This window comes from Lemur catta, chromosome 1, assembly GCF_020740605.2.
Source record: "Lemur catta isolate mLemCat1 chromosome 1, mLemCat1.pri, whole genome shotgun sequence".
NCBI classification, from domain to species: Eukaryota; Metazoa; Chordata; class Mammalia; order Primates; family Lemuridae; genus Lemur; species Lemur catta.
The window spans coordinates 34,502,094-34,514,704 of record NC_059128.1 but is presented as its reverse complement, the minus strand read 5'-3'; the positions used below and the strand labels follow the sequence as shown (position 1 = coordinate 34,514,704).

The window sequence follows — 12,611 nt, the reverse complement described above, 5'->3', positions numbered from 1 at the left end:
ACTGCACACAACATGACAAATGTCACATTGTCACTTTCAGTTAAACAAGAAAAAGAAAAGACAGTGTTTCTTCTCAGAAGTTGCCCTATGAATTTTAGACATATAGCTATAATTGCTTCTTTAAATATGTCTAAAATTTGGCTTTATTCTTCTCAGTTTGGAATGATCAACATACAAAATTGACATCAAGGATATCTGTGTAGTTTTCACCTTAACTCTGAGGACAGGATAAGGTGCAAAAACGGATCCTGGCCTTTCTCATTTCAAATGACTGCATTTCATTCCAATGGGCAGAGATTCTTCATAAACCTATGATTTTAATGTCTTCTATCTAAAAAGAAGAATTTATGGCAAACAAAAGTTTATACTATCAAAAATAAATGTAATGCAGAGTCAAAACTAAAAAGCTAAAATCAAAAGGGCTGAAGGAGAATATCTGTTACAAATTTATTTTTTACCGTTAGTATCTGAACTTGCACCTTTACTCCAACACCTTGAAAGTAAGTTGTTTCGTCTTTGGCAGCCTCTGCCAACTTTACATTGAATCCCCGGTTAATATTCTTTTTAAAAAAAAAATCTATTAATTCCATTAAACCATGTTGTGTTTGGTGTTGCATATGACTTTTTTACTGCTGTTTCTTTCTAGGAATCAACAATGCCAGGTTGTGTTTTTGTTTCTTTTTTTCTACAAAGTGACCAAGATGACAGTATCCATAATTAGCTGACTTTTACATATACACTGTGACCTGATAATCCTGAAACACTTCATGGGGGAATAAGGTCAGTGGCTTTTTTTTTTCCTTTTTCTTCAAAATAATAAAACTGCTAATTCTACTTTATATTTAAATGGAAGGAAGAAAATATACAAGCCCATATTTATATTGTATTTCTATGAAGAGCAATAACAGTTCATATGTTCATGTTTGCTACTATCACAATTCAATACATGAACACAGAATTGGCTCTATACCATGAATACTGCTGGAAGTTGTGGTTAGGATTATCAACTCACTCTGCCATGTCCACAACAAGCAAAAGTATCCTGCAAGTAAATCCCCAAACACATATCTTTCAGTACATAAAAATGCAACTGCATCAGGTACGTACATACTGTACACAAACTTATCAGCAGTTTACCTACCCAAGATGTAATATTCCTCTTTTAAATACAGAGAGCCAATAAGATATATCTATAATACAGCCCTAGATTTTGTTTTTTCTTTTTTTTTCTTAAACAATTTGGTCACGATGCACCTTTGATATAAAAGCATTTTTAAACTTTATTATTAATACTCAGGACATTAGGAATTTCCAGATTTTTTTTTTCAGTAGCATTTGTAGAACCACTTTTGGTAACAAATACAGTAGTTAGGAATACGCATCCAATTCAGAATGCATAATAATGTTTATCCTGAATCCTTTCTGGCTAAAAACAGGGCTGGCGCTGTGATGAGATATAGAACGAGAATCTACAAAAAACACTGTAACATGTTTGTTTTTTCCCAGAGGCTACATCCTCTTTTGCTGGAATACTTTATAAATACATATTAAAAAGTAAGGCAACAACTCCAAACAGTCCAAGCTGTTTGCTCTTCTTTTCCCAATTAGATTCACAATCCTGGTGATCAATTTCATGGTTGTATTATTTAGTGTTTGTCTTTCTTATTTCAAATGATCCAAAGGATGTTTTTCTGACATTTCTAAAACATCTCTGGTATATGTGTCCAATGATGTATGCAACTAATACTGGTCAGGTACTGAAGCCTATGATGTCCCTGTTTTCAAAGGATTCAAGACATTGATTTGGATTCACCATAAACTGATGCATGAATCCAAATTTCCCTTCCCTACTATGTTTATCACCTCTTCTCTTTTCACTCCTAATTTTAAAACTAAAGGAGTACCAGGACTACCTGGTTACTGGAAAGATGTTCACCCCAGTAAACAAAACTTTTATCAGGGACCTTTATACTTCATGGCCCCGTTTCACGTGGACATTCAACTCAGGAAGATGTGCAAAAGGAAAAGATGTCAAATTACAGTCAAGTTATCCAGAGGAGGATGTTATACAAACTTATAAGGAAATGACAGTCTTTTTTTCTTCCTTTACTATAAATACATTTAACAGCTTAGCAGAAAGACAAGCTAAATTTAAGATTGTTCACATTTGAAAATTGTATCAGACTCTCTGCTAGTGATAAATAAGGAACTCCCAATAATGGAATTTTAACACAGCAATTTCATCACAGATCTCTGAAGACCGCTTTTTTAAAAGAGGGTTAGAACAATGATTATGTTTGCAAAGTTCTGAGAAGTCCATCTACTGTCCAAACTTTGGATTGAAGTCCTTATTTTTTCCTTTACTTAGAGACAGGTATATACAGTGCTGTTGTAATAATGAAACAAATGTGAAATCTACTGTAAAGTTGCACAATACAGAAAACTGTTGCTCCATCTTCTACTACATAAATGTGTGACTCCACAGGTTAGTAATGGTGTTGTCATTATTTTTGTTAAGTTGGAATTATCCCATCACGTCTAAGACCTCTCTTTAACTCCAGATCCTCCAATTTTTTCCACAATTCTTCACGCTCCTTTTCTTTCTTTTTCTCACTGAGGAAGAAATAGAATACAACGTAAACAACTGAGAAGTTTTAAAGAGATTATCCAGCAATAACTGCCCCTTACCATAGTTTTCCCTATGTATGTTTTAAAAGGTTCTCAAAAAAATCTGGGCATTAAGCTTGTGGGGAGTTTTCTTTTTGCTTTTCCTCTCTCAAACTTTTTTTGTTTTTTAACTCATAGAGACACAGAAGTATGTATTACCGAAGAGTAGGATTAATGAAGAGTAGGAAATGACAAGAACACTTTAATACCCATTTACACATAACTCAAATCAGAAAATTAACTTCAAAATTACTGAGAAAGAAAAATGGGGACAATTTATATGTATCAGTTACCCTAAAACCAAGGGCACATTAGTGATTTTTACTTGGGGCCTAGGTAAAATCTAATTTTTCTTTGTCTCTAAATATTACAGTTTCTCAAAAAGGAAGCTGGAGATGACATTGATACAGAGAATGTAGCAGGTCCAGAAAATATATCCTCCCCTTATTAACTATTTTTCCTACCCCAAGTAAATTTAAACTCCATAGCAGTTTAGAAGTAAGAACTTGTGATTTCAGGCTGGGTGCAGTGGCTCACGCCTGTAATCCTAGCACTTTAAGAGGCTGAGGATCACTTGAGGCCAGGAGTTCGAGACCAGTCTGAGCAAGAGCAAGACCTTGTCTCTAAAAAGCTAGAAAAATTAGCCGGGCATGGTGACATGCACCTGTAGTCCCAGCTACTCAGGAGGCTGAGGCAGGAGGATCACTTGAGCCCAGGAGTTTGAGGTTGCAGTGAGCTATGGTGACACCACTGCCCTCTAGCCTGGGAGACAGCAAGACCCTGTCTCCCAAACAAACAAACAAATAAACAAAAAAAAACTTGTGACTTCAGTTTTAATTAATTACCTGGACAGAACTTTACTGATATTATCATTATGTATTAATTTTTTAATGTACAAAGCCTTCAAATTTGATTCAATATCAATTTTACTAGTGATTCCCAGACTTTTAGGTTTTCCTGTTTGTAAAATTTTCCCCAAAACCAGATATCCAAAATAGGGTCAACAAAATTTATTTTGCTAAGGACATTTTTTTAATTATCGTATTTCAAAAAAGGAAAAGATGTTTTAACATCAAACAAGTAGGAAGTATATTATCCAAGAACATATGATGATACTATAAATTAAATGCATTCACATTTATTAAAAATAATTCACTGCACTGTCCCTGGTTTCTCATGTTGCAGGGAACCAGTAAAAAGCAGATCCAGATAACATTTGTGAATCCAGGAATTCAGATAATTCCTGAAAACAGGGGCTCTGCTATCTCCGACATGGAGATATGGTCCTTGCACTACCTCATTTAGCAAAGATTTAACTTCAGCCATAGCACAATTTTTACTCAGGGAAATCCACATGGGTTAAGTAAAATCTATACATAATTCCAGTGCCTCATTTTTTTATGTTGTCATCAATATTATTTAAAGGTATATTAATACCTAGAACAGTAGAAATTAATCTTCATCCTCCCCCCAAATCTCTAGAAAAACCTAAAGTAAATGTATATTCTCATTCCACTAGAGTCTTGAGGGAATGATGAATTATACAATATAGTAATTAATATTATTTCATAATTAATATTTTGGTAATTTAGGACTTGGTTACTATAATTAGTTTCAGTTATCTCAAATTGCACAATATGAATTTCAGTGAGGATAACAGTTTTCCTACAATTAAGCTATTTGATAATTTTGACCCTGAAAAATTGCCTTTACAGGGCAATAGGGGCAAGATTAGATAATCCTCTAATCATTATGAATTTCAAATTCTTAACATAAGCAAGCTATTTGGCAAATTAACAATTTTTGTTTCTTGGTACAGTTGGGGGATAATATTAGGTCTAAATAAATGTTAGCATAGAACACTGATTTGAGCACATATAAATCAATTCTATAAATGCTGCTAAGTTTAGCGCATATGACTTTTTATTTGGAGGAAGAAGGGGAGGTAAGCAAGGGCTTGGGAACTTGATTCATCTAAAAAACAGCTCAACGTGTGTCAAGTTCACAATGCCCTGATTTGCAGTCAAATTGAGTGCTGACATCATTAAAACACTAATTATCTTGTTACTAAAGTGTTTCATTCACGTTTTTGATCAAGAGTTTCATGGCATTCAACGCAATTTGTTTTGTGGGGCTTTTCTTCCAGATGAGCTTTACGCTAAGTTATCATACAGCTTTCATGATGACAACTTTATCTTGAAAAATTCTAAATATTTCTGATATAGTTACTGTCACCTCCATTCTTTCCCACTTTTCTCTCTCCTTGTAGGTGGGAATTTTAAAACTAAATCACGCTGTCATACTGTAGATATTGTCAAATTCTCTTCCAATTGCCATTTTACATAGCACTAATGTTGGCATATGTACCTAAGAGTGTTAAATACTCATTCCACCCACCATTTTCAGATTTATAATACTTAAAAATTTGATCTGAACTGAAATCATTAACTTCTTGTCATCCCGAAGTACAATCCTCCATTTAGGTCTTCTGACAGTACCAAATAAACCTCTTCGTTCTCTTTTCCTATTCCCACATCTACAAAGAAACCAATGTTTCCATCTGTCGGTACAACCTTCTATTGCTTCTTTGACAAAGTATTACCCTTGCTTTTAAAAAATTCTTCTCTCATTAAGAAAGTCCACTCATTATAAATCACTTTAATATACAAGAATATCAGAATCACTTTCACAGTTTTGTCTCTTCCTGGTCCCCTGAGTTAATTCTTATCTTTCTCAAGGGTTTGCTCTATTTATTTTAGATGATAAATTATCAGAAAACAGTTTTATTAATGAAGTTCAGTAATATGAAACAATTGATTTGAGTATTTTTAAAATAAGGCCTTCATTATTTTTGATGGGATTCCACAGATTTAATCCTTGTTCAACTAGGATAATAATAATGAGCTTTCAGTTGCTCTAAAAGAGAGAGTCTTATGCACAATGACACTTAAAAAATGCACACGTAATGGTGCATCACAGTATTAAAATGTGCCCTTAGCCCTTTTTAAGTAACATTTTTAAAAGATTTTAATTTAAGCTTGGGGCAAGGAGGGTTATTATAAATTTAATGATTTGCAACAACTATTAATATAGTAAATTAAAAGTTGTTCAAATTTCAAGTGTAGCATGACATATTCCATAAATGATATTTATCTTAACATTCTGGTACAAAAATCTCAGCCTCTTCTATCTACAGCTAAACACCTGCCATATTCCACAATTACATTGCTTTTCATAAACCACATCCCTGGTAACTTAAATAAATCACTGCAATGGTCCTTTGCCCTCTGCCACCAAAGCTTTCTCTTCATTGCTTTTTATTAGTAAAATGCAAGTGACACACTAAAAATCAGGCAAAGCAAAGAAGCAAGGGAATCACAGATAGCTTTGCTCAGGAGGTCCACCAAAGTCCTGGGTATGAACACTCGCACACACATCTGGGATCCTCTAAAGTCCATGGTTTTGTAATATACAAAGCCAACATTTGTATCTGGGTGATCAAAGGCAAAACCACAGGTTCAACTACTAAGAGTTCTCTAGGCTTTCCTTAATCTCTCCATGTACAGCTTTTAGAAAGTTGAACATACCGAATAAGAAGTAACAAAACTTAAGAATTGTATAAATGAAATCAAGACAGGCTTTACTAAGCCATAAGCATTTACTATAAAGAGTTCCACTGGTTTTTGTTCTCTTATGGTCTTAAACATTTCAAGATTTGCATAATACCAGACTATTAACCTGCATGTTCTTTAAATTGCAATGAATTTGTTGGATGCTAGTAAGGTCTGGGCCAAAGAGCTAGACAAATGGTACGTCATCCCTCCTGCTGCTGGAGTGAAATACAAGATCAACCCAATGCTAGTTCAAGTAAGTTCAGAGTGGGAGTGAAGCTAGAAAGCAAACTGTTAATACTTGCTGGTCCTCTTAAATGGGCCTGATGCCAGTTACACGCCAGGCTCTTAACCCTGAGGCAGAACTGAAATATTATTAAAGGAAAGGAGGAAAGCAGTCTTTATCAAAATGACACTAACACAAAGCTTTGTTGCCCAGTGGCACACTAACAAAGACACAGCTAATGAGCGTGCAAACGTGAATATATAAATACAGTCATGTGCCGAATAACGACGGTTTCAGGCAACAACAGACCACATATACCATGGTGGTCTCATAAAATTGTAACAGAGCTGAAAAATTCCTATCACTCAGTGGATTTGTGTTACAATTGCCTACAGTATTCAGTACAATAACATGCTGTACACGTTTGTGGCCTAGAAGCAATAAGCTGTACCATATAGCCCAGGTGTGCAGTAGGCTATACGTACAGGTTTGTGGAAGTACACTGTATCATGGTCACCCAGTGATAAAATTGCCTAATGGCACATTTTTCAGAAGGCATCCCCATCATTAAGCAATGCATGACTGTAAATAAAATTGTGCTGCTTATAGTTTGGGATACAACTAGCCAACTTCAGCAAAGAGCAAGAAAAGAACCCAATAGTTTTATGCACAGCTGACAAAAAAGCTTTAAAAAGTTACCGCTGACGATCTGACTTGTATGTGGCTGTCAGCTCGTCAAACATGGTGCTGTTCATTTCCATAAATGCCTTCAACACATTGTACACTAACGCCACTATCGCCCTGTGAAGCACAGAAAAAAGGTGGCATATTAGTTAGTCGTACACAGTAGGATGCTGAATGAAGAAAGCAGAAGCCCAACTTTTGTCCGAATGAGTTCCTCATATACTGCGTATTGTCTCCATCCCTTTTTAGCTGGAACACCTAGAAATGACCTACAGTTCATTTCCACATCAAGAGATTTATTCTTTACTGTTCAAGGCCAGATATCTTTCTGAGGAGTGACAGACTTAGAAAAAAAATCTAATTTTGCCCTCTACTAATTATTGGTGCCCAGACTAGACTTGCCTGTAGGCACTGAATAACTTCATTTAATAAAAAGGCAAGTATAAAAATAAAGCAACTTTACCCTAAAAGAAGCACCTGTGGCAGGGCCAACCTTAGACACCTGAATTTGCATAGAATTTTAAAGTACTAATATACATAATTCAGCAATATCAGAAGCTGTTCCCATAGAAACAAATTTTATTTATATATATTTATATATACACACATAAAAATGATTCATATGCAAAGACATGATATCAAGCCCCTGTAAGATGGGCAGTTTAATATGACTTACGTGTCTGGCTGAGATTTGCTTCAGTGCACCCACTCCTGCTTGTCTCCTTGCTAACCTGATACATACGTTGGTAAGACAACTGGCAAACTGGCGATGGCTATTAGCTCTGAAACACTATACAGCTAAATAGCCAAAATGGGGGCCCATACTTATCCAGTGGAAAAATAAGCTTTGGGGCAATGTGAGGTCTGTGCTATGATGAGCTTGACAGCTTCAGACTGGACTCTAAATAGCTTCACCCTCTGCAAAAATATCCATTGCTTCCGTTTTGCAACAAACATGCTCCCAATACCGCCGAAAAAGGCATTGGTAAAAATTAAGCCACAGATTAAATAAACCATGAGTCTGATGTTTCTAAAACATTTACGGGAAAGTGCACTTGCTGTGTAGCCTCTTCCTTGTGCCCATTAAAAGGAAACCTTAGGTTCTGTACTGTTAAGGTCCCGGAACGACCTCTTCACAAGGGCAGTGATGGACAGGTACCATATATAGCACACTGAGCAGTTAGACACGTGCTAGAAACACTCTCTGGGTCCTCGAGAGACTGTCTTTACAGGACTTGTTTACCAGGCTCCTTATTTTTACAAGTTCTATTAATAAAATTTGGCACATTTGAAAAATGAGAAAATGTGGTATTTTACAATTACTTGCAAAAATTTTAAAGACAAACATATTATGAATATACTGAATTACACCTACTAATGTTTTAACGCCATCGTAAATTTTGCTTCCCTTCTACAGAAAAATACATAAAGTCATTCAAATATAGAATGCTTGTAACTTTCACAGGGCTGGATATTAAACTTCTCCTTGAAGATTTTAAACTTTGTCTTTTCCTAGAGAACACGTATAATGACTGAGTTGGTTGTTAAGAAATGAATCTTGCTAAAACGCAAATCTAGTCAGGACACTTCCTTCCTTACAAGCCTTCAGCGTTCCTTATCACTCACTTGGTGAAGGCCCATGCGAACCCTGTGCTCCCTTTTCTAGCCTACCTTCCAGAACCCTCTCCAAAAGGCCTTGTACCTGAGCCCTCCCAAACTCACAGGTCTCAGAACTGGACAGGTGCTTTTTACATCTCTGTGCCTATTTGTGTGCTGGATGGACCCACTGTCTGAATGGGCTTTTCCCCAACCCACCCACCTGCCAAATTCCTTTACGATTCAGCTTGAGCCACTCCATCGATACCCACAAACCTCACCTCTCAGCCCCAGAGCATCCCCCCAAAATATCTGCTACCTTCACAGACAGGTCAGGAAGCCTCTCAAATAAACAGATATTTTAACAAAACAGCACAAAATATGTGTTTATCTGTGGGTCTCTCCAACCAGTCAGCGAATTTCGAAAAGGGAGGGATTTTATCTTTCCACGAATCAATCTGTCTTCAGCAGCAAGCACAGCATCTGGCACACAGTAAGCATTCGAGACATTTGATCAAGAAAAAGGGAAAGGAAGGGAGACAGGGAGGAAAGAAGGAAACGGGGAGGGGAGGAAAGAAACTGAAAACCTACGGATTCCAATGTTCTTTCGAAATCCTATAAAGACTGGAAAACATGATGGGAAGGATGACATTAGAGTTTTCTTCTATCAAACTCATGATGTATTCATTATTCCAATAATAGAGTGCCCTTTCTGCCACCTTTGGGAAAAGAAAAATAAGATGTTAAGAGGGAGAAAAAGACGAAGATAAAATAAAATTATAATCTTTCCAAACAAAAGTATTTTAAAAGACTATTTTAAATCATTTGTTCAAATATAAAATCAAATATTCGTCATATTTTACATTTTTGTGGATTTAAAATCTCTCAGAAAGTTCCAACGTGTTTCATCAGTTTGCGTAAGGAAATGAAGTAAATTTTCCTAACCATTAATTTATATTCTCCTCTAATTCTGCCCATGTCATCTGATTCTACACTTTCGTGACATAGCTCCCAAGCTGCAAACATCTTTGCCCTCCCCTTCCACACCCCACCATTTTCCCAATCACTCTGGCCATCTTACAGGTCCCCTTCCTGGCTCATCTCTTTCATCCCACACACTCAGATCAACCACAAGGCCCAGCACATGGCTGGCATTCAGTCTCAGCTGCTGAGGAGAACCCACAGTCGCCCATCCCTGTAGACGGCCACGCGTACTAAGCACCTCCTGTGGGCAGGCACTGTGCCTGCACTGCAGCTAGAAAGTATCCTCCTCACCACCATCCACGAAGTAGTACCACTGTGCTTGTTTTACAGACGAGAACAGAGGTTCAGAGAGATGGGGTAACCTACACAAGGTTACACTGCTAGCAAATGATAAAAGCTGGGGATTCACTCCCAGGGCTCCTTCCAGAGTTAGTTTCTGCTCCCTTCCTTTGAACTAGACAAGCCAAGACAATGGCTGCACCTACACTCACCTGCTAGCTAAGATCCCTTTTCTCCTCCTACCATGCCATCAGCTGACTCTAATTTGATTTGCTGGGCCTGACTTGCTTATCTTGGATTTTATGAATTCAAAGAACACCTCAAAAACAAAACCTAAAATCTCTAAAAAGGATAGTTATATGGGGAAAGGAAAAAGAGTAGCTTCCTTCATTCACACAGATTAAGAAATTACATTTTAGAAGGGAACAAAATGGTAGAAGACGTACCCCCCAATAGACTCTGAGAAATTAGAACATTTACATTTACATTATTCAACTTGGTCCAAAAAAATCCTGGGACTCATTGTACTAGACCCTGGGCGTACAAACAAAACAATCATGATTCAATGTTTACTATATGCCAAGGCACTATGCTAAGTGTTCCACATATATATAATCTCATTAAATCCTCACAACCAACCAACTGAGTTGATACCATTATTCTGTTTTACTGAGGAGGAATCTGAGACTCCGAGAAGATAAGCCATTGGCTCAAGGTCACACAGCTAGCAAGTGACAGACTCCAAAACAGACTCTACTCTTAACCTCTTTACTGTTATCCCTAAGGAGTTCATATGCTGGTGGGAAAAGGGGCATCTACGAGCCTATCCATCGTAAACTGTGACAGATGCTAGACACATGACGAAAACACCAGAGGAAAGAGGAGAATGAACAATCCAGATGACTTGGGGGAGAAAGGGGTGGCGGGAACGTAACATAGGAGGTGGCATTTAAGCTGGGCTTCAAAGAATGAAGGAAAGAAGGTAACTGCATTGTAGGTAGAGGGAACTGCAAGAAAGGAGAGCACAGGCACCAACAAGGTCAGTGTGTTTGGGAACCATCAAAGCAAATGGGGTAGCTGATAAGGATGGAGCACAAGGCAAGAAAAGGGCGAGGAGAAAGGAGGAATGGGAATGAGGTTGTTCTGAACCTTGTAACTGAGAGGAAGAATGCTCAGTGAGACCCCAGGAGGAAAGAAGGAGGGACTTGGGATTTTCCCTTATCCAATTATGAGTCTAATATTTACACCTGCTACTTAACTCTAACAAGTACCTTAATTTCTATTTATCTACTTTTTAATATATAAAATCATTTATAGAAAGAAAGCATGTATCCGAACCCTTAAAGAGAAAAGGTGTTATTTATGCAAAGTAAAAATTACTGTGTCTGACACTAGCACAAAACCACCACTCTCCTGGGACCCACCTTCTACACACAGTGGCAGCGTCACTTACTTGGAAACCTCTGACTCCAATGACACACCTGGGGCAAACAGTGACAGGTGTCTGACTACACAGAGTGGGCACTCAACAAACGTTTGCTGGATGAACCAATGGACACTTAACGAATAAACAGCCTCTTGCCTTTGTTTTCAGGTTTACTTCTGTCAAATAATTTAAAATTCCTGTTTCTTTCCACTATGGACTGAATGGTGTCCCCCCCATAATTCATATGTTGAAGTCCTAACCCCCAATGTGACTCTATGTGGACACAGTACTTTTAGGAGGTAATCAAGGTTAAATGAGGCCATAAGGGTGGGGTCCACACCAGAGAGGCCCGGTGGCGAGATCGCCCTCTCTCTCTGCATGCCCACACCAGGAAAGGCCGTGTGAGCACGCAGTAAGGGGGCATTCTGCACATCAGGTAGCAGGGCCTCATCAGAAACCAACCCTGCCGGCACCCTGATCTCAGACATGCAGCCTCCAGAACTGCGAGAAAATAAATCTCTGTTGTTTAAGCCACCAGACTATGGGATTGTGTTACGACAGCCTGAGCTAAGACACTCTACTTAAGCCTCCCTGGTGATGCTTATTTTAAAAGAGATTCCTGTTCCTTGACCTCCATGATGCCAAATATCCTGACGAAACCTGAAAAATAAGGTAAATAATCCAGTGTTTGCACACTATAGGCCCTGGGTAATATCAAAATATCTATATACCAGTCTGTAATTTCTCTATTTTTGTCTAGACATGTGTTATATCTGAACGCTTCATGGACTAGTTTCTACTTTTTTGTTTTTTGAGGTTTTTGTTTTGTTTTGTGGTACAAGTGCTAGATTGTCAAAAGATCACTGCTTTAACATACTAACATGTCTTTAGGTCAAAAATTAAAATAGCCAATATATCTGACTACGCAGGATAATGATAGCTTAGCGGAAAAGTCCACCATCAAATAACCCTGTTAGAGGTATGGTTCTGTGCTAAGAACTACAGTCTGAACAATCTCTTCAAATTGACAGGCAATACGTAAAAAGTCACTTCTCAGGTTTGTGATATGGGCTGTCGGTAAGACAGCCTAAGGATAAACCTGAAGTGTGTTCAATCCGGATCACCTTTCTTCCTGGTG

At 37.6% G+C, this 12,611-nt stretch overlaps 1 protein-coding gene across 3 annotated transcripts in view; it reads right to left on the bottom strand.

The window, feature by feature from the left end:
- Positions 1 to 645: 645 nt before the first annotated feature.
- The window catches only part of PPP2R5E (protein phosphatase 2 regulatory subunit B'epsilon), a 138,247-nt gene continuing 126,281 nt past the window's right edge, over positions 646 to 12,611 (bottom strand). For 2 of the 3 annotated variants that reach the window (XM_045565957.1, XM_045565952.1), the window contains exons 12-14: positions 9,376 to 9,503; positions 7,204 to 7,305; positions 646 to 2,613 (exon numbers count right to left, since the gene is read on the bottom strand). In XM_045565957.1, coding sequence (XP_045421913.1) covers positions 2,514 to 2,613; positions 7,204 to 7,305; positions 9,376 to 9,503 — 330 coding nt within the window. In that variant the 3' untranslated portion in view covers positions 646 to 2,513. The remainder of the gene's footprint in view (positions 2,614 to 7,203; positions 7,306 to 9,375; positions 9,504 to 12,611) is intronic. The other variant, XM_045565963.1, reaches the window with a different exon arrangement.